This window comes from Ovis aries, chromosome 8 (assembly GCF_016772045.2).
Source record: "Ovis aries strain OAR_USU_Benz2616 breed Rambouillet chromosome 8, ARS-UI_Ramb_v3.0, whole genome shotgun sequence".
NCBI lineage: Eukaryota > Metazoa > Chordata > Mammalia > Artiodactyla > Bovidae > Ovis > Ovis aries.
The window spans coordinates 76973226-76996766 of NC_056061.1; the positions used below are offsets into that span (position 1 = coordinate 76973226).

Consider the following 23541-nt stretch of genomic DNA (forward strand, 5'->3'; position numbering starts at 1 on the left):
GGGAAAGACCTTGATGTTGGGAAAGATTGATGGCAAAAGGAGAAGCGAGCAACAGAGGATGAGATGGTTGGATGGCATTACCGACTCAACGGATGTGAATTTGAACAAACTCGGAGATAGTGAAGGACTATCGGGTGTGTTGCAGTTCATGGGGTCACAAAGAGTTGGACACAACTTAGTGACTGAGCAACAACAATGATGAAAGGTGCAGAGTTCTGTGAACATACTAAAATTCACGGAATTGAATACTGTTGATAGATAAGTTGTACGGTATGTGAATTATATCTCAATAAAGCTGTTATTAAAATAATAACTTTACTGGATTCCCTGGTAACTCGGATGGTAAAGAATCCGCCTGCAATGCAGGAGACCTGGGTTTGATCCCTAGGTTGGAAAGATCCCCTGAAGTAGGAAATGGCAAGCCACTCCAGTATTCTTGCCTGAGAAATTCCATGGACAGAGGAGCCTGGAGGGCAAATGTCCATAGGATCTCAAAGAGTTGGGGGACTAACAATTTCATTATTGAAGTAACACATAACTAATGTGTGCTTTGTTTTGGTAACGAGTATTTTAGGTTTGGTGAGGAGAGAAGACTATTCTTCTATCGGAGAGTCCAGTTAACTAAAAAAAAGGAAAGTCATCACAACAGAGGAAACAACTTCAATCTGACCTTCCTAGATACCAAGATGGGAAATGTTGAATAAAGCATTCTCTATTTATTAGAAGCTCTGAACAACTAAGGCTACAGGACATTTTCTGTCAGTCCAGGCTCTGGAAAATTGCCATTTGGGTTTTTGCATAGGGTTCAGAAATGAGAGCTAGAATCCTTGAAGACAGTATTACAGAAATTATCAGTTATACTGATGACTGTTAATTACATCAACTCTTAATTAAAGGTGAAAGCTCAGAAATGCTTTCGTCTAGGCTAGCACTGACCAACAGAGCTTTCTGGGATGATGAAAATGTTCTGTGTCTGCAGGATCCAATAAGGTGGCCACTCTCCTCGTGTGGTTTCTGAGCACTGGAAACGTGCCTTGTGCAACTGACCATAATTAAAATTTAATTCTAAATGAATTGTATTCCATTTCAGCTCATTTAAATAGCCATTAAATAGCATGTAGCCAGTCACTGTTATGTTGGACTGAGTAGGACTAGAAAGCATACTGGAACCTTATCCATTGAGCCCTAAAAATAACTGCAAATTTTTTTGTTATCTTAAAAAGCTGACAATGCTTGGTGACAGTTTAAAAATTCAATGCAAAACACATCTACTGTGCACTTAGAATGGTTTAAACTAGCTAATCAACTAGTAATAGGAAGCTGACTCAAAGGTATGCATTCTATTCGTACATAACAGGTTATTATCTGTGAATCTTCTTTCTTCCCCCCCCCCCCATTTTCTGTTAGCTGGAAAGCTGTTCACCTGAAAATATGATCATCTTCAATAACAACTTCTCTATTCCCCCAAAAGCACCAAAACAACATAAAAATATCAAAAGACAAGTTATGTTCTGGTTTAATGAATCAATGTTAAAAAATTTTTTTAGAAGAGGGAGGCGGATGGAATGAGACTGAATCATAGAAACTTGTATTTCAACTGGCAGGTCACAGTTGAAGACGGGTGTGGGAGATGGGCATCTAGCCTGTGCACTAGCAAAATGCCAGTAAACCAAACAATGGAAAGAAAGCAAATGTGATGGCTGAGAGCCATTTAGGAGACACTCCAAGAACTATGAATTCAGCGTGGCCTTAAACCTCAGGACAAACCAACAGTCAGTATGTCATACCGTCCATGTTGGAAAGAGACAATTAGAAATGGACAATATGTATTACATCTGTGTATCAGTCATGTCCGACTCTTAGTGACCCCATGGACTGTAGCCCACCAGGCTCCTCTGTCCATGAGGTTCTCCAGGCAAGAATACTGGAGTGGCTTGCCATTTCCTAACCTAGGGGATCTTCCCAACCCAGGGATTGAACCCATGTCTCTTGAGTCTCCTGCATCACAGGCAGATACTTTACTGGGCCACCTAGGAAGCCTGTATACCCTGTATTCAATTGATTCAAATTTACTGATATGTCTTTGGAAGAATAAACTAAGTAATATCTAAAAAAATTCTTGATTAAATAAACTATACAGAGGACTTCCTAAGTAGTCCAGTGGTTAAGACTCTTCCCTTCTAATGCAGGGGTGAAGGTTCAGTTCCTGGTAGGGGAACTAAGATCCCACAGGCCATGTCATGTGGCCAAAAATACCCCCAAAAAACAAAAATGAACAAACAAGAACTACACAGAAAAGTTATAAATAAGCATGACTTTGAGGAGTAAACACCTAGTTCATTTTATATAATGTTGTCCAACAGCTGGGCATACACTAAACTAATTGCTTGTGATTAAATTTTATTAAATTAAAAAAATTTTGATTTCATGCAGCCCCATATTCCACAGCATTGAAGCACTAAAAATTGGAAAAGAATATTAGCTACTTTAACATGGCATTGCAAATTACCATGGATCACATGGCAATGCAAATCAATCTTTGAGTCATAATCCGACCAAAAAAAATCCAGGGATGTTTACCAAGTAGGTGGCTCCCAAAGAAGGGTATTTTTTAGCACAAAGGCTTCAGATCCTCCCTCTGAAATAAGGTTTGGTTATCAGTGCCTGAGAAGTGAGGCTAAACATGGTATTGAGGTTCTAAAACCTACATATGCCTAAATACTTCAAGTAGTTTAAGCTGAACCGTTAAGTTTCCATCTCTTTATATACTTTTATCAGGGCATTTAGTGAGTCATTTTACTTGAATTCTTTGCATGTCTATATGCCCACTTGAAGAAAAGGGCCTCTGTCTTTGTATCCCCGAAATCTCTCACAGTCACTATCAGTCCTTTACAAACAGAACTGGAAAGTTCGGTTATAGAAATAAATTGTTGTCATTGTTCAGCCACTAAATCAGTCTGACTCTTGAGACCCCACGGACTGTAGCCTGCCAAGCTCCTCTGTCTATGGGATTTCCCAGGCAACAATACTGGGGTGGGTTGTCATTTCTTCTTCAAGGGATCTTCCTGACCCAGGGATCGAACTCACGTCTCCTGCATTGGCAGGTGGGTTCTTTATCACTAAGGCACCAGGAAGTCCTGTAGAAATAAATAACAACCTAATTTCCTTTTAATTGCATTTCTTAGAACAGGGACAAAGAAGTCACAAACTTGGCAGGCAGAACTGTGCAGGCCATGGGCTGTAGAGTCAAAGAATGCAGACTCTGCCACTCAGTATGTGCATGACCAGGAGCAAGCCTGAGCCTCAGTATTCCACACCTGGAAAATGGGTATAACAATAATACCCATCTCAAAGGATGTTGTAAACACATAAAAAGATGCACATGAAGCCTATAATGTGGTCACTGGGACAAGCTAAAGGTTCAGTGTTAGCTACTAGAGTCCTGCTGTCTAACATTTTAAAACCTGGGTAACACTTGTTCCCTTTTTATTATATTCTTACCAAAATTATAGCCTCATCTGCTTCATAAATTAGACCCTTTTTGATAACTCCCTTATAGAAAAAACCTAAACTAAATGTTTTCAAAATCAACATATGGAATTGTCATGCCCATATGCAGTTTTTAGGGGCACACAGTATTCAAAAGGCACTATTTCACATCTACCTTCATTGTTAGGGGAAATAATCCAGATTTTTTATAAAGTGTATTGTGGGATGGCTCCAAAACAACTGTGAATCAGAAGCATTTGTGACATTCTAACTCTCCTAACTTCTATAAAGAAGACTGTCCATTCAAATATTCATCCATACATTCATGCAAATATTTACTGAGTCCAAACTGTGTTCAGGCACTGTTTTTGGTGCTAGTGATAGCCAGTGAACAGAACGGACAAAGACGCCTGCCCTCATGGAGGCTATAGGCCCACAGGAAGCAAAGTTCACTTCAAATAAAGCATCTATCCAGCTTTTCCCTTTAAAAATAACCCTTATGTCAGATAACAGAATAGTTCATTCAAGCATATCAGACTTATATACTGCTAGTAAAGTTTCTCAGATGTTATTTTTTCTTTTTGACTTTTATATTTCTCTCACTCTGCCTTCTGAAATGGAGCAGAACCCTATGGTCCTTGCACCCCCCCACCTCCCACCCATGTCCTCTGCCTGCCTTTTGTCTTTGGAAAACCTTAGTCAAAGAATAAGTTTAATCAGAGAAGTAAGAACTGTGGAAACAAAGGAAAATAGAGAAGACTAAATAATAATAATGTGGTCATTAAGCATAGTCAAGGACCTTTAGTCCTTTCTCAAGGGCTATAGATAATATTCTGAGCCATATCCTGTGAGCTGTCTTATAGATACCACAACACCAGGTGGAGAAGTTACCTACATGGTGATCAGACTGTACCCAGAACATGAGTTGTCACAATTCTGAGAACTGGCCACAAAGAAATGGGAACAAATGGACCTTGGCACTGAAGATTAACTGCACCTAAACTAAAACAATCAAAATGACACTGGTCAGACCACCGATGACCAATCTGAAGATGACTGTCGGAGCTGAATGTGCTGTTTCTGCATGTAGCCCCCTCCTTCTGTCTATAAAAGCTCTTGCCCCCTGGTTGCTGTGTGTGTGTGTGTGTGTATGTGTGTGTGTGTGTGGTGGTGCGGGGGGAGTTGGCCTTTGGACAGATGTCCACCCCACCTCCCCAAGTTGGTGGCATCTGAAATACAGCAAACTTTCCTTTTCACCAACCTGGCCTGTTTATTGCCTTTTGAGCAGTGAGCAGCTGTACCCCACCTTGCCCTTTCAGTAACAATTCCACAACAAAAATTGATGTAATATTCCTCTCAGACAAGAAGCAGATGCTTACAGATATCACTAAAGCTAAGTACAAAATACAGTAATGCAGCAGGTTATTTTTACATCTAAGCAAAGTGACAATAATTAGCTTCATTCCCACATCTTACTAATAAGAAATATAGTAGGAATATAATTTTATATATTTTATAAATATATATAATATATAAATATACACTGTATGTATAATATAATATAATATATATGTATATATATTTTTTGTCATTTCAGACAAACACACCCTCCACAGATACTTGTCAGTGGTTTCACTTTCTTTCTTATAGGAAGTTGAGTACTATGAAGCCTCAGAATAATGACTTTTCCCTCGGGAACGGATTTTGGTTGGATATGACTTTCTCTCTTTTAGTTAAATGAAAACACCACTGAATTTGTGAAGCAAGAACGGGAATTTTAGAGTTAATGAAAGTGACATTTATGAGACAAACATGAACTAAAGCAGTGGGATGAGGAACGCAGAGATTTATCAGATGACTTGCAGCTGAAATGGAAGGTGGCCTGAAGGCGCTGAGATTCTGCACATGTGTCCTGTTGACAGGGGTTCTTTTTACCTGGCTGCCATGAGGTCCAGCAGGTGCTGCCACCGGTCATTGATCTTGCCAAGTTTGTACTCAATCTCAGACGCTTTGCTTTCGTGGCTGGCTCGGGCCAGCCGTTCTCCCATTTGCTGGAGCTGTATTTTGTTCTCTTGGGCAACTGCAATTTCCTCTTGATAATCCTGAGTAATAAATAGCAATCACAGAGGTCAGAAAGCATGCTCTTGATGTAGTCAGCCTAGCTCTACTAGAAACAGGGTAATTACAGTTTTCTACAGCTTGGAAATAGTTTGGGCATCGGGAACGCTATGTGAATATGAGTCCTAGTACACAGGAAGTAATGGTACCTGCTATTTTCAGTATTTAGGCAAAGTCCAGATTTTCAGTACATAGGCAAAGTGCAGATTGAATTTTCATATAGATGTTTTTAAAGGGAATAGATGTTCTTAAAGGGGGGGCTTCTTTTTACTTAAAATAGGCATTTAAAAAATGTAAGTATATACATAGAAGCAAAAGACAAAACTTGAAGAATTTCAATGCTGGGAAGTTATACCTTATTGCTGTAATCACCAACCACGTTATATTTAGAATCAATCCTCCTACAAGTTAACTGCCAAGAGGCTTATAAGATGTGTCTGCATGTATGTATATCTATATATATATGTGTGTGTGTGCCTGTGTGAGTGAATGTCGACTGTTACTTGTGTAGAATGTTTTAAAAGATTACTTTCATTTTAAGGAGCTATCCTCTATACGGTGTAAAATACTGATTTTATAACCCATAAATCATTGACATAAGTCTTCTCATAGAGGATCAGTGGGCCTCAAATCTCCCTCATTTACCCAGTTTCTATAGGAGCTCCTCCGAAAGACTGTTTTAGGTAAGCAGGACAGGCTCTCAATACGGTCTATAGTAAGGTCACTGAGATAGACCACTGAACAGTATGATTTAAGGGATGATAAAGGCCATCTCCTCTTGACCCCTATCTGTGCCCCTCTTCCCTCCCCCCAGCCTCTGGACCAATGGTCCTCTTAGTTTCTTGTCATAGTGACAGCATCCAAAATTTAGAATCAACTTTTTCATTTTTGGTTTAAGCGTCTGTTAGGCAGGCAGCAAATATTTTCTCATGAAAATAATATACAAACACAGGTATTATAAGGCTATGGGTATTTCAACCTTCTATTGCTCTAAAATTACCTTGGGAACAGAGTTACCTTTTCAAGTCAGTAAAATGGGCCCCCAAAGAATGGGAGGAGCCAGTGAAATTTCATTCAATTCAGGGTTGAATGCTGTCCTCAGGCTCAGTACCCCACCCACTCACCTTTCTATGTTACTTCAACCCGGTGGGAGTCAAAGACCAATGAAATGAATGCTTATTAATAGTTACAATATGCCATTACAAATTTGAGATCATTTTACTGAGAAACGTTTAATGTCAATGGAATCACTCTAACCCTAGAAGAGCACTTATAGTAAAATAATCTGCCTACGTTGTCTTTTAAAGCAAAATGCTGAGTGTTAATGCCAGTAGGTACCCATATCATAGTTACAGTCTGTTTATTAATTTCTTTATCCTAAGTTGAAAAAATTACCAAGACTATTATTTTTCTTTACAAAAGAGACACCACATAGTGCAAGCTCATGAAGATTTTTTTAGAGTCCATAACTTATTATATATGTATACAAAATGGTATAGTTGATATTTTAAATGTTACTAAAGAGTATAACAAAATTATCTGTGTGTCAAGGTACAGTTTTTCTAAATTTTAAATTATGATTGCATTTTGCTCAAGAGACAGTTTTTTCCATACCCCCAAAACATGGATCTTAAATTTCATGATAAAATTAATTGGAGTATAAATACACTTGGTCAAAATTTATTCTATAGCAAATTTCACTATAAGACCTATTACATTAGTCATGTCTAATAGAACATTCTCTGACACCCATAAGCCAGCAAAGGGTAGAACTGTTACAGATGCTTAAATGAAATATGTATTGTCTCAGACCACATTTTAAAGCTTTACAATATTAAATACATTGGGTTAATCAAAAAGTTCATTTGGGTTTTTCCATAAGATGTTCTATTGAAATGCTGATGCTTAGAATTTACACTTTTAAGTGTAAACCTATAAAGTTATTGATATCACATCTTGGCTTTGGAGTTTTTGTTTTTCTGTATATGTGCCTGTGCACACCCATCGAGAAAAAAAAAATACAATTCCCAAAGCCAACATATAAATAACTTCATAGACAAAGAGAATTTTTCCTAATACTTATTTATATATTTTTTCAGAATGAGTGAAGCTATTGTTTATTTATTCAATAAATAATGGCTGAGTACTTCCGAGAAGTCAGGAGCTACACCAGTGAACAAAACTGACGAAGTTCCTGTTCCCATAAAGCTCACAGTCCAGTGGGGCTTCCAGTGTAGACAGATAGCAAACAAATAAATCAGGAACATGCCCGGTATCTCAGGTGGCAATAAGTGCTTAAGAGAAATATAAAATTTAAATGATTAATTGTTCAAATGCAGTGTGGAAACACCACTGGAACCATCAAAAACATTTTAAAATGCTATTAAATCTCACCAATCCTATATAGACATGAAAAACATTCTTGATACATTTGAACATAAAAAAAATACTCTCATCATCATATATAACTTGAAATTAAGATGAAGCTAAAATTCCCAGAAAAGTTCTCATTCCTGTAACTGTCTATAAATCATGTTTTATAGAGAAAATGTCAGTTTAATGGGTCCTAGGAATTTTTTCTTTTAGTTCCTCTCTAGTGATTTTTACCTCTTTAAAAACAAACAATAAATCAATTATACTCTGATTAAAAACAAAGAAAACGAATACACATAAATAATTCCTACTGAACAGGCAGACAGAATCCAAAAACTGAATGTTATCTATCAGCAGACAATCTATTTCATCACAAATTGAAAATATTCTATATAATTTATATGCCAAGGAAGCCTTTCCAGGCACATTAATTTTATATCAAAAAGATGAAGTGTTTGTAACAGAGCTCTCCTTTGTCAGGAAAGTAACTAGGAGTAAGGCCATCTTCTGTACCAATGCCTAAACACTACAGAGAGTGAAACATATGTAGCCACACATCTGTTACCTTCCTGAGCTTCTCAATCATTTCTTCAATGAGAATGTCTCCATTCTGAGAAACCTTGCTTTCCATCTGAGTCAGCCATTCGCAAAGCTCCTTGTTCTTTTCACTGAAGACGGCCCACTCATTCAACCTCTCACTTACTTGCTGTCGCCTTAAGGAGAGCTGAAAAGTTCAAAATGGGAGAAAATGCAACAGGATAATCAGAGTGGAACTCATAGCCTGAGGGAAGACGCAAACGAAGTTTGTTGGGTGGACTAAGACAAGCAGTGGTTGTGAATCTCTTTAGGCCACTGTTCCCAGAGGCTCAGTCCCAGGACACTGCTCTAGCCTAGTGAGTTTCACAACCAGGATTTGCTATTAAGTAAGAGTGGGAGACACTGAATCCTCTACTTCCCTCCCAAGAGCCACATGCCTGTTCTCTTATAAAAGGTTCTGAACAATCCAGCTTCTCACTATAGTTGGTTCTGTAGCTATGATACGGGATCACTGAATGTACTTTAACTAAAAAAATATATATAAACAAGAAACAAGAAAAGAATAAGAAAAGGGGGAAGGGAATGGGCAGGAAAAAAAGAAAAGACAAAAGAAGGAAGGAAAAGGGAAAAGAAAGAAAAATAGGGAAGAAGGGAAGGAAGGAGAGAAGGAAGAATGAGTTGAGCGTTAGGTGTCTGAAGAGGGTGGACCAAGGGACACAGTGGGAGAGCTCAGTTCCTGATCAGCTCTATCCTGACCACTTTACTTTGAGCAAATTCTTTTATATCCCTGTCGGTTTTCTTTTTTATTTACGTATCCTTGTTTCTTTTTCATATAACAGCCTTACTGAGATGTAATTCCACACCATTCAATTTGTCCTTTTATAAAGTGTACAACTCAGTGGTTTTTTCATTTATTAACAGTTTTACAAACTACCAGCACAATGAATGTTGTAAGATTTTCATCAATACAACTCCCGGCCCCTGCCCCATCCTGTACCCATCAGAACTCACTCCCTTGCCTACCCCAGCATCTTCCTCCCAAACTTAATCTACTTCCTAATAAATTTGGAAAACTCAGCAGTTGGCCACAGGACTGGAAAAGGTCAGTTTTTATTCCAATCACAAAGAAAAGCAATGCCAAAGAATGCTCAAACTACCGCACAATTGCACTCATCTCACATGCTAGTAATGTCATGCTCAAAATTCTCCAAGCCAGGCTTCAGCAATATGTGAACTGTGAACTTGCACATGTTCCAGCTGGTTTTAGAAAAGGCAGAGGAACCAGAGATCAAATTGCCAACATCCGCTGGATCATGGAAAAGCAAGAGTTCCAGAAAAACATCTATTTCTACTTTCTTGCCTATGCCAAAGACTTTGACTGTGTGGATCACAATAAACTGTGGAAAATTCTGAAAGAGATGGGAATACCAGACCACCTGACCTGCCTCTTGAGAAACCTGTATGCAGGCCAGGAAGCAACAGTTAGAACTGGACATGGAACAACAGACTGGTTCCAAATAGGAAAAGGAGTATGTCAAGGCTGTATATTGTCACCCTGCTTATTTAACTTATATGCAGAGTTTATCATGAGAAATGATGGGCTGGAAGAAGCACAAGCTGGAATCAAGATTGCCAGGAGAAATATCAATCACCTCAGATATGCAGATGACACCACCCTTATGGCAGAAAGTGAAGAGGAACTAAAGAGCCTCTTGATGAAAGTGAAAGAGGAGAGTGAAAAAGTTGGCTTAAAGCCATTCAGGAAATGAAGATCATGGCATCTGGTCCCATCACTTCATGGGAAATAGATGGGGAAACAGTGGAAACAGTGTCAGACTTTATTTTGGGGGGCTCCAAAATCACTGCAGATGGTGATTGCAGCCATGAAATTAAACAACACTTATTCCTTGGAAGGAAAGTTATGACCAACCTAGACAGCATATTTAAAAGCAGAGATATTACTTTGCCAACTAAGGTCCATCTAGTCAAGGCTATGGTTTTTCCAGTAGTCATGTATGGATGTGAGAGTTGGACTATAAAGAAAGCTTAGTGCCGAAGAATTGATGCTTTTGAACTGTGGTGTTAGAGAAGGCTCTTGACAGTCCCTTGGACTGCAAGGAAATCCAACCAGTTCATCCTAAAGGAGGTCAGTCCTGGGTGTTCATTGGAAAGACTGATATTGAAACTGAAACTCCAGTGGTTTGGCCACCTGACGCAAAGAGCTGACTCATTTGAAAAGACCCTGATGCTGGGAAAGATTGAGGGCAGGAGAAGGGGACGACAGAGGATGAGATGGTTGGATGGTATCACCGACTCAATGGACATGAGTCTGGGGGGACTCTGGGAGTTGGTGATGGACAGGGAGGCCTGGCGTGCTGCGGTTCATGGGGTTGCAGAGTCAGACATGACTGAGCTACTGAACTGAACTGAATCTCTATGCATTTTTTTATTCTGGACATTTCATATAATCAGAATCAATTGATATGTGATCTTCGTGAGTGGCTCCTTTCACTTCACATAATGGTTTTAAGATTCATCCATATTGGAACATGCATCAGTACTTCATTCCTTTTAACTGCAGAATATATTTTTTTCATGTGGGTATAGCACATATTTTGGGACTCCCTTGTGGCTCAGCTGGTAAAAAATATGCCTGGAATGCAGGAGACCTGGGTTCGATCCATGGGTTGGGAAGATCCCCTGGAGGAGGCCATGGCAACCCACTCCAGTATTCTTGCCTGGAGAGTCCCCGTGGACAGAGAAGCCTGGCGGGCTACAATCCATGGGGTCACAAGAGTTGGACAGGACTGAGTGACTAAAGCACAGGACAAAGCACAATTATTTATCAATTCATCTACCAACGAACATGTGAGTTGTGTCCACTTTTGAGCTGTTATGAATAATGCTGCTATGAACATTTGAGTGCAAGTGTTTGTCTGGACATAAATTTCACTTCTTTGGGAGTGTATACCCAGAAGCAGACTTGCTGAGTTGTACAGTAACACTACAGATTGTTTTCTAAATGCCTATACTATACCATTTTACATTCCCACTCTCAATAGAGCTCCAATTTCTTCACATCCTCACCAATACCTGTCATTATCTGTCTTTTGGATTACAGTCATCCTAGTGGATATAAAGTGACATTTCACCGTGGTTTTGATTTGCATTTCCCTGAAGGCTAATGATATTGAGAATCTTTTCATATTCTTGACCATTTGTATGACTTCTTTGGAGAACTGTCTGGTCAAATTCCATGCCCATTTCTTAAACTTTTTTTATTACTGACTTTTTTTTTTCTTGTTGTTCCTTATACATTGTAGATACAATGGATTTATTTTCTTATTTCTAGGACTAGAATGATCCTTTTGAGAATTATAAACTTTTCTGACTTCATAATACTCTTGTCTTTGCAGTACTGGTTGAGATATTATGGAATGCTTCTAGTTGAATTAAACGGCATGTTAGTAAAATACAATGTTATTTGAGTGGCAAGAAGATGATCCACTTTTGCAGACATTCTCTACGGTCAAGTTGATAATGCTAGACTTCTGCCATCCGTCTCACTGCATTAAACACTTACCTCTCAATTTTCCTTTTTACACTAAACATTTTATTATGAAAAACATCAGACATACAGAAAAGTTGAAGGAATCATGTGGTAGACAGCTATGACATACTCCCTAGACTAAAACTGTTAACATTTTGCTACATTTTGCTTTAATACATATATGCCATTTTTCCATATATCTGTTTTACTTTTCAATGATTATTTAATGAATTTTCTTTTTCAAATTAATGTGAAAATGTTTCTAAGGTGTTATACGTTTCCTAGTTAGCAATTCTGTCAGGGTTGGCTCTGTTATTGATTAGGTAAATAATATTCAAGGTTCCTTACAGCCCCAAATCTCTGTGATTCTGCCTCTTAGAAAAGGATGGGAGCTAATCACATGAAAAAGAATAAAATACCTAGGAATAAACCTTCATAAGGAAGCAAAAGATCTGTACTCTAAAAACTGTAAGATGCTGATGAAGGAAATTGAAGACTATACAAAGAGATGTAAAAAAAAACACAAAAAACACAAAAAAAACAAACTGTGTTCTTGGATTGGAAGAATCAATATTGTTAGAATGACCATACTATCCAAAGCAATTGACAGAATCAATGTAATCCCTATCAAATCACCAATGGCAGTTTTTACACAACTGGAACAAAAAATTTCAAAATTTGTATGGAAACACAAAAGACTGAACAGTCAAAGAAATCTTGAGAAAGAAAAACAAAGCTGGAAGAATCAGGCCTTCTGACTTCAGACTATACTACAAAGCTACAGTAATGAAAACAGTATGGCACTGGCACAAAAGCAGGCACATGGTTCAGTGAAAGCCCAGAAATAAACCCATGCACCTGTGGTCAATTAATCTACAACAGAGGAGCCAAGAATATACAGTGGGGAAAAAACAGTCTCTTCCATAAATGTTGATGGGAAAATTGGGTGGCTACATGGAATGAAATTAGAACATTCTCTGACACTGTCTACCAAAATCAACTCAAAATGGATTAAAGACCTGAATGTAAAACTGAATACTATAAAAACACTTGGAGGAAAACACAGGTGGAACACTTACTGACATAAATTCCAGCAATATCTTTCTCGATCCATTGCATAGAGTAACGGAAATAAAAACAAAAATAAACAAATGGAACCTAACTAAACTTAAGAGCTTTTGCACAGCAAAGGAAACCATAAACAAAATGAAAAGGCAACCTACAGAACAGAAGAAAATATTTGTAAACAATGCAACTGGCAAGAGATTAATTTCCAAAACTTACGACCAGCTCACACAGCTCAATTAAAAAAAAAAAAAAGATGAAAGAAATTCAAGCAACAAATGAGCAGAAGATCTAAATAGACATTTCTCTATAGAAGACATACAGATGGCTGACAGGCATATGAAAAATGTTCAATATCACTAATTGTTTGAGAAAAACAATTTAAAACTGCAATGAGATATCAACTCATACTTGTCAGAATGACTATCATCAAAAAGTCTACAAATACTTAATGCTAGAGAAAGTATGGAAAAGGATCCTTCCTACACTGCTGGTGGGAATGTAAATTGGTATAGCCACTATGGAGAACAGTATGGAGGTTCTTTCAAAACTAAAAACAGAGTTGCTGTATGATCCTGCAACTCTACTTCTGGGCATAGATATAATTTGAAAAGATAAATGTACCCCTATGTCCAAAGCAGCACTATTTAGAATAGCCAAGACATGGAAGCAACCTAAGTGTTCATCAACAGATGAATTATTCTTAGCTGTAAAAGACAATAAAATAATGACTCTGAAGTAATATGAATGGCTTTAGAGATTATCATATTAAGTGAAGTAAGTCACAGAAAGGAAAATATTATATGATACCACTTATATGTGGAATCCAAAAAAAATTATATAAATGATCTATCTTATTTACAGAACAAAAGTAGATTAACAGACATAGAAAACAAACTTACGGTTACCAAAAGAAACAGTGACTGCGGGGAGGGAATTAACATATATATACTACTATATATAAAATAGATAACTGACAATGCCCTACTGTATAGCACACAGAACTATATTCAATCTTATAATAACTGATAATTGAAAATAATCTGAAAACTTATATATATACACACACACACATATTCTGAATCACTGTCCTAAAAACCTGAAACTAACAAAACACTGTAAATTAACTATATTTCCATTTAAAAAACAGTTGAAAAAAGATACTGAAGAAGTTTTCTCCAAAAAAAAAAAAAGTTGGGAATTAGACTATAAGCCCAGGATATTCATGCCAGGTCCAGCTTAGTGAGCTGCCTGGACAGCAAACCCCACAACCTGCCATAATTTTTGAAATGTTACCATTAGAAATTCACTCTTTTGAGTTAATATGATATTTTAAAATAAAAATTTCTCTGGGTAGAGGTGATGCTTATGAATCTATTAAGTATTTCCCCATTGGTATAATTCAGTTTACCATTAATTTTTCTTCGAGGCAGAACAATAGTGCATTTACTTGTTGTGGGTATTGACGGGAATGGAAAAAAGAAAACACAGATTAAAAGTTTTAGACACAAATTTCACCTATATCAAGTTCTACCAAGACAGTCCTGAAGAGCACGATTCCTCCAGCACCAGTTTCCTCTCAACCTCTGACAGCAGAGTATAGTTCCATCTGCTGGAATGCTATGATTTTGAACTTTCTGGTGTATGTAACTTTCTTTTTCATTCACAGAATATCAGAATCGTGCTAATATTACAATTTTTGCTTTGACTGCTATCCAAGCTGAAACTATATTTTCATAGTTGAAATTGCCCAAAGCAACTGTTTTCCATACAAAGTTTGAAATCCCTGCCCTTCAGACTTTAGATGCTGTGTAGCTCTGCTTTGTGCAGTGCCTCTGAGTCTTCCCTCGAATCCTTGCCATGAGCAAGAACAAATTCTAGGGCTTTTAGCAACAACACTTCAGGGAAGACAACCACACAACAGAAAATATTATCTACTTCTTTGAGAGGTGGGTATTAGGTCAAAAGAGGGTAATACCTACCCTGTTTTCAGAGACAGGGAGAGAGGAGGTTAGATACATTTGAGGGTCACGTTGACCAGTAAAGCTTGAGTTTTTGATACACGTTGCAATATAATGTTATGGTCAAATACCAGAGGCAGGTGAGATTCAAAAACAATCTCTATCACTTACTACTGATTATGACCAGGGCAAGATTATTCATCTTTCTTAAGCTTTATTTTCATTGTTTGTAAATTAATTTTTCATTTGTCCCAAATTTCATTAAATGTTTATGGCTTAGCGTAAACATGTGCCTGCTATATGAAATGTCTTATGCACTGGAACGCTGTAGGCTCATAACAGAATATACTCTTCAAACAAGAAAGTGATTCAAGAAAGTGACCAGTACATCCTAGAGCTAACAAAAGTTAAATGCTCAGTCACTTCAGTCATGTTCGATTCTTTGCAACACCATGGATCATAGACCACCAGGCTCCTCTGTCCATGAGATTTTCTGAGCAAGAATACTGGAGTGGGTTGCCATGCCCTCCTCTGGGAGACCTTCCCAATCCTGGGGTCAAATCCAAGTCTCTGGTGCTTCCTGCATTGCAGGTGGATGCTTTACCACCTGAGCCATCAGGGAAGCCCAACAAAAGTTAAGCCTACTTAACTACTATTACTACTGGTAGTACAACTATATACGAAATTTGCGTTTTTAACACTTTTTTCTCTTTGGCACACATGTATTCATGAAGCAGCTTTAATACATGTTTCTAGTCTTTTTCACATACCACGCAAATGTTATTTTCATTTTACTTGCTTTCACAGAGTAGCAGTTGAAAGAAGGAACAGGTAGGCCATAAACACTGGTTACAAACTGGTGCCAAAAGCTTTTCAAAAGGTTTAAATTGATAATGGGGACAGCATTTTCCTTTTGGTTTGTTCTTTGAGGTCAGTGGAAGCCCTCAACTTATTTATCAGTTTAGCACATACTTGTGTTTTCTCAAGGGTTTAAACACATTGCACCACCGACAGCTGACAAACACCAGCTAAAACCTCCAGACTGTGAGGCAGCTGAACAGGAAACACATCCTCTTCTGCTTCAAATATTTTTACCATGACAATCTGAAAGAACACCGAGCAATTACAATGATGATATATTTATATCTCAGCTGGAATTACACACAGCTCTACAAACCAAAGCGGGAATGAAAGCAAGTGGAAGCCATGACTATCTACAGGCACAACAGTCCTTTCAGGGGTTCTACTTGAAGGCAGGACACTTTTCCGTTACCTCAGTTCTGCAGTGGTCACGCACAGGGCAGCCCTCTCCTCCTCGTCTGGAGCCCCAGTCAGTTCGTACTTCTCACCAGTTGCTTTCATTGGAATATGAACACACTGCTTGGTCTTTAACAAGGGGATTATGCCTTGCTTCACTAAAGTTTTTAACTTTTTAAACTGAGACATAGGCACAAGCTCGTTTCCTTTTGTGGTTGCATGCTTGACAGAAGTTCTCCGGAAACACTAACTCAAGAAGTAGTAACTGGTCTATACTTCTCCTTCCGGTTATATCCTGGCAACTCTGGTATGAATACACATGACTAAACTTTTGCTGATTTAATTGTTTGTGTGCTGTGCTTAGCCTTGTCTGTGTCGTGTCTGCCTCTTGCAACCCCATAGACTCTAGGCTGCCAGGCTCCTCTGTCCATGGGATTCTCTAGGCAACAATACTGGAGTGGGTAGCCATTTACTTCTCCAGGAGATCTTCCCAACCCAAAAATCAAATATGGGTCTCCTGCATTGCAGGCAGACACTTTACCGACTGAGCTACAAGGGAATCTTTAGACTGAAGCAATGTGAGAAGAGTATGCTTCAGCTTCAGGCCTTAAGACGTTCAATATAGAAGGTTTCTAGACACACTGTTTCTGCTTCCTCTTTTTTTTACTTGTCTTAGTCTACTCACAGGTGCAAGGTATTATTCTCTTCACAGAATGTTATATGATCAACAGGCGCTTTCAGAATGTATTTCTAAACAGACTGTGGCCTAGCTATATGTAAGTCTGCTGAGAAATTTTACAACATAACTTTTTGTCCTTTTCTAGCTTTAGTGACATATAGATGACATATAACATTGTATAAATTTAAGATGTACAATGTGATGATTTGATACTCATATATACTGTGAAATGATTACCACAAGGTTAATCAACACTTCTAGCACTTCACATAATTACCATTATTTGATGTGTAGTGAGAGCACTTAAAGAAAGCTGAGCACCGAAGAATTGATGCTTTTGACCTGTGGTGTTGGAGAAGACTCTTGAGAGTCCCTTGGACTGCAAAGAGATCCAACCAGTCCCATCCTAAAGGAGATCAGCCCTGGGTGTTCATTGGAAGGACTGATTTAAAGCTGAAACTCCAGTACTTTGGCCACCTGATGCAAAGAGCTGACTCATTGGAAAAGACCCTGATGCTGGGAAAGATCGAAGGCAGGAGAAGGGGATGACAGAGGATGAGATGGTTGGATGGCATCACTGACTCAACGGACATGGGTTTGGGTAGACTCCAGGAGTTAGCGATGGACAGGGAGGCCTGGCGTGCTGTGGTTCATGGGGTTGCAAAGAGTCAGACATCACTGAGCGACTGAACTGAACTGAACTGAGAAGACTTAAGATATACTCCGTTAGCAACTTTGAAGTACATAATCTGGTCTGTTGACTGTAGTCCCGTGCTGGACGTTAAATTCCTGGAACTTGTTCAGCTTGTAACTGGAAGGGAGCATCCTCTATACACGATGGTTTTCATACATAGTACTAGTCTTCCTAAGCCAAAAAGTATTACATACTCTTAATCTTCTCACTCTCCAAAATATTCAGAAACCTTGTCATTATTTTACATTTAGAGGAACGTAAGAAATAAAATGAATGTCCTAAAATCCTATCTTGATAACCAACAGTATAAATGAACACTCAGCTGTTCTAGGTACTGGAGATGCAAAGAAAAGGTTTGTCCTCAAGAGCCTCAGAGTCTTCAAATCCAGTTGCAAACAAAAAGAAAATGAGAAGAAGGGAGCAACAAAGGAACAGTGTACTATCACACGATGGCATAGACCAGAAGATATTCGGGAGTTCAGAGAAACAGGAAAATACAGAGGTCTGAGCATCTCAAACAGTGGCAGCATAGGAGTGTTGGAATTCAAGAGAAGGGGATAGATTAGAAAATAAAAAACGAAGGAATGAATAGTCTGGGCAGGAAGTTTAGGCAAGAAGAATGGCCTGAGCAAGATCTTGGGGTAGAGGATCTCATGGTAGGTTTGGGAAAGTGATGGGAGCCAGTATTTAAAGTGTTATGGCTCTGAAAGCGTCACAGACCTCAATTAGCTAGAGAAATGGATCTAGTCTAATTCATTTCACATGATCTATTAGAAAGTACTGAGTCAGCAAGCAGTGCTAGACTTGTCTCAGTTTTAAGAAAAACGGATGAATAAAGCTCACAAGGGTAACTTAACACTGCTATGATCATTCTCGAATGACTATATCCACCCAATGACTTTTATTTATATATGCTATGACAAAATCTTTACATTAAAAAAAATTTAAAAAATTTACTAGATGGTATAGATTCTGGATTGAAGACTCAGAAAAGAATAAAGTGTGACGAATATCAACACACTCCATTTAAGTACCTCACTGGGTTCACTGAGAATGTACAACCCTGGGAAACGTGATTAAATGAATTTCGAATGCAAATCATTGACGTGCTTAACGAAAATCATCTCTTACAAGTCTTTCTTTCAAAAACACACACACATACACACACACGCGCGCGTGTGCACTTGCTAAGTGTACTCCAGAATTTTTCTCCATTTCATCCTTCCCACAGCTACTTTTCTCCAGCCAGGTTCTCTCTCTGCTCTATTCCTGTACCTTTTTCAGGCTCCAACCTTGTCTAACACATCCACTTTTCCCCCTATACCAAGCCGTCTTTTCCACTCTGATCTCAGCGCTCAGTTCAAGATTTATCCAGTTCAATAAGCGCTTCCTTTATTCTTTGCAATCCACACAGTCCTTAGTTTGCTTACATTCTGTATATTGTTTTACTTATACCTGGTTTTCCTCTTCACTGTATAAATTCTTTTTAACCGATTTTAGTCTCAGCTCAATGGTAAACTACACAGTAGGGACATCTACTATAGCTTGTGAAATTCACAATAATTAATGTGACTGATTCGTTTAACAAATATGCATCGTAAACTATTTTGTGCCAGGCAAGGCGATGAAGGTACAGTAGGGAACCCTACAGACATGGTTCCCGCTCCCTGAAATGTATGATCTCCACTCCTTGTCACTCCAGCAATCTTTCTCTTTCATTTCCAAATCAAAACCCATTCTGGGATCTCTTTTAAGGTATTGTGCACACAGAATGTGGGCTTCCCAGGGGCACTAGTGGGAAAGAACCCGCTTCCCAAAGCAGATGATGTAGAACATGCAGGTTCGATCCCTGGGTCAGGAAGATCCCCTGGAGGAGGGCATGGCAGCCCACTCTAGAGTTCCTGCCTGGAGAACTCCACGGACAGAGGAGGCTGGTGAACTACAGTCCATAGGGTTGCAAAGAGTTGGACACAACTGAAGTGACTTACCCTGCACGCCCTTTGCATGCACTTATTAAATGAGTCAAGTATGGCTAAAAATGTCATATACCCATGAATTGTGAGGAAACAACTATCATAAATCAAGAGCAATAAGAAATGTTAAATGTACAAAACCGAGTTTCCCCAGTCACTCAGCAGTAAAGAACCTTCCTGAATGCAGGAGATATGGGTTTGATCTCTGGGTCAGGAATATTGCCTGGAGAAGAGCATGGAAACCCACTCCAGTATTCTTGCCAGGAAAATCCCATGGACAGAGGAGGCTGGTGGACCACAATCCATGGGGTTGCAAAGAGTTGGAAACCACTGAAGTGACTGAGCATGCATACACATACAAACCACTCATAGCATCAGCTAAAACTGCAAATAAAACCATGCTTTTTTACCTATTTTAAGTATGAAAGGGACCACCAATATCAACCTAGCAAAACCACATCTCTGTACCACATAACTGTACTTCCTTTTAAAAATATTTTGACAGCCAGTAAAAGAAAGAGCAAGAGAATCCAGTTTGGATACATTTAAAATAGAGTGTTAAGAAATAATTGTCTAAATTTGAAGCATTGTCACAATAAGCTCAGAGTTTTCCTCTATCCAAATGGGATGGGTCCAAATGTGGACACAGCCACAGACATTTCAAATAATCTAGTTCTCAGCCTTTTTGAGCGGATGCTGAGTGTCTAGAGTTTGTCTCACCTGGTGGCATAGTTCTTCCCACTGCCTCTGCAGAAGCTCCATGCGTTCGTTAAGGATGGAGATATCATCTGCGCTGATGTAAGCACAGAGAGCCTTCTTCAGCACTGTCAGCTGTGCCAAGTCATCTGTCCAGCTCCCAACTGCGTTTTCCAATTCCTAGATTTTTTTTTAAGGAAAGCACAAAACTTGAATACCCACGGGCATCTATCATCACCAATTTCTCAAGCGTATTTGAACTCCCCTCTTGATGTCTCTGGGCTTCGAGGTGGCACCCGGGAATGCAGCAGTCATGAGGCTCAGGTTTGATCCCTGGGTCAGAAAGATCCCCTGGAGGAGGGCATGTCAACCCTGTATTCTTGCCTGGAGAATGCCATGGACAGAGGAGTCTGGCAGGCTAGAGTCCACAGGGTCGCAAAGAGTTGGACAAAACGAAAGTGACTTGTCACTGGCACTTGATGTCATTACCTTTCCATTCCATTCTGTTTGAACACCCAAACTGGTATCTTATTGGGTTGGTCATGGAAAAACCTGAATGAACTTTTTGACCAACTCAGCACTTTATTTGCTTCCTACATAATCTGATAATTTGCCAGGTTCTTCTGATATAGTACCAGGTTGCTTGCAGAATCTTTCCTAACTGGAAATGGAGATCTATTTTCCACTTCACTGACCACTTCTGATTGTCTTTCCTAGTTTAAGTTTCATCACCGTATTGATCTTACTTTTAAAATCAGCTTTATAAAATCCTTTACCTTTGTCTCTAGTGACTGATCATGTTTGTGAATACTTTTAAAAAATCCAAACTACTAGATTTACCTCTCCTCTTCAAACACTATCAATTGCTACAGACTTATTGATACACTGTAGCTAAAAAGATGTGTTGCTGGTATTACTTGATTTAAAATAATGAACTGAATATGTCTACTGCAGAAGAAGAGAGATTGTTCAGTTACTGGTAAAATATGTATTTTGTCCTTTGGGGGAATAATTTCAGGAAAAAGAATCCATATAACAATATTTGAATGTTTTTTCAACAGTTTTTGCAATGCTTTGAGCAGATGACTAGTTTTACAATTTGTATAGCTCTTGCTTTTTGCCAGCTGTTGATGTTTTTAGATTCCAGCTAATTTTGTTCGTGAGTAGAATATTTCACACAGCTTTTACCTTCTCTTTTGTCTCATCAAACAGGAGACAAGTTTCCAAAGGAAAAGATAATTAACGGTAGTCTGAGGCTAACTTCTCAGGCAATTTAAGCAAACTAGGTTTTAGCCAGAATTTTCTAGGTAATTGCTTTGTTTTGCTGCTAAGGTGGTTTGGGGGAAAGAGTAGCAGAAAGCTGGACTGAAATGCATCCTTCTAATCTCCAAACGTAATAGCAGGGCGTGTTTGTAACTGTTGTGTATTTTGGGACCTAAGGTCCCATGGTAACAGTGTTTGGCTGAAAGACCAAACCATCCGGGAGTATTATTTTTGCAGCCTTTCTGTTTATATCTATAGTCATATTAAACTCCCATATCAATGTAAAGATTTTCTTCTTTTTCATACCAATTTCCAACTCTACCCCAAACCCAAATATCAGATTTGGTGTATGTGTTTAAAAAAGAAACACTACCACCAGGGACCAGCTACTACAGACTCACGCACTCCATTTTAGATGTTTGTGTGATAAAAATACAGCCTTTGGATTCAGGAAACTCTGATAATTACCAACTTTGAAAAGTTATTAAACTTCTAGCTGCTTCATTTTCCACATCTGTAGAAGGGAAATAACAGACTGTCCTCAGGAGCTTTGCGTTCATGCCAACTGAGATAACACTGGTCAGCCATGGGCACACAGGGGCCCACTAAATGCCCATTCCTGCCTGTTGAAAGTTTTCTTTAATCATTTGTCATAGATTTACAGTCAAAGACTTAAATATTTTTTAATCTTTGCATAGTACTGACTTTACATCTCTAGATAATATTTCACTCCCTTATCATCCGTGACGTAAAGTACACTACCTTTGTTTTTCCTAAACCTGCCTCTTTTCAGTTTCAAAGATCATCTTCACATTTTAATACTGAAGAAAACTTCTTATAGCTACTCTGTTAATGATTTCTGGACTTCTTTAAAAATTAATCTTTCTTGGGACTTCCCTGGTGGTCCAGTGGCTAAGACTCTGAGCTCCCAATGCAGGGGAACTGGGTTCGATCCCTGGTCAGAGAACTAGATTCTACATGCCTCAAATAGAGATCCTGTGTGCTGCAACTAAGATCTGGTGCAGCCAAATAAATAAATAAATCTTTTTTTTTTAAATTAATCTTTCTTAAAGGCTTCTGACTTCTTGGACAAAGTGAAACAGAGAACTTCTGATCAAAATCTAAATAATTTATATCTGTGTGAAGTTTTAAACAAAGTCATTCCAGTATAGTAATTTACAAATGACTTGGAGAACATGAGGACATGTTTCATTGGAGGGAAAAAGCATCTTTAAAGATAACTTTATTTTGATCTGGATATTGCTCAGCAGAGAACTGCTGTCTTGGCACCTGACTTGGCTACACAGGAGTGAATGGAACAAATCCTGCAGACACTAAATCATGTTGGTCTCACTGAGTGCCCCGTGCAGGGGGCAGCCTGTATTAGCTACTGATTGGCCTCCAAGTGCCATTTGAGGTGTTGATCACAATCTCTAAATTGAGAGGGCCCTGAAGATACAAAGGACTGTGCGTCTCAACGCAGTAAGTGAAATCAGCTACTGATAGTTCCTGTTTTTCTTACAGAAAAGAGCCTAGAGGGCAGGTTGTGTTTCTCCAAGGACCATGGTCTACAGAATTTCCATGCTGCCGAGCCTCACTCTTCTATATGTGAACTAGACTTTTCTGCTGAATGACTGTCCGGTGTGGACGGTTTAGAAGGATTGTCTTTATTGCTCTTAATCTAGGTTTTAAATGTCTTTTAATGTTGTGGTTTACATTTCCATTGACTCACTCATGGTAATCCATAAACTAGTTTATAATTTCATCAACTGCAGTAAATCAATAAGCAAGTTTCACCAGAGTTGCCTGCCCTAATGCAAGATACCAGAAACTTGCACCTACATGTAGACAGTTCCAGGAGCTCAACTGAATTATGCTTTCAAAGG

The 23541-nt window shown here is 38.7% G+C and overlaps 1 protein-coding gene across 34 annotated transcripts in view; it reads right to left on the reverse strand.

The window, feature by feature from the left end:
• SYNE1 (spectrin repeat containing nuclear envelope protein 1) overlaps positions 1-23541 on the reverse strand; it is a 492315-nt gene that overhangs the window by 64081 nt on the left and 404693 nt on the right. For all 34 annotated transcript variants that reach the window (XM_060419830.1, XM_060419826.1, XM_060419828.1 and 31 more), the window contains 3 exons: positions 20417-20572; positions 8546-8704; positions 5425-5591 (listed from right to left, as the gene is read on the reverse strand). In XM_060419830.1, coding sequence (XP_060275813.1) covers positions 5425-5591; positions 8546-8704; positions 20417-20572 — 482 coding nt within the window. The remainder of the gene's footprint in view (positions 1-5424; positions 5592-8545; positions 8705-20416; positions 20573-23541) is intronic.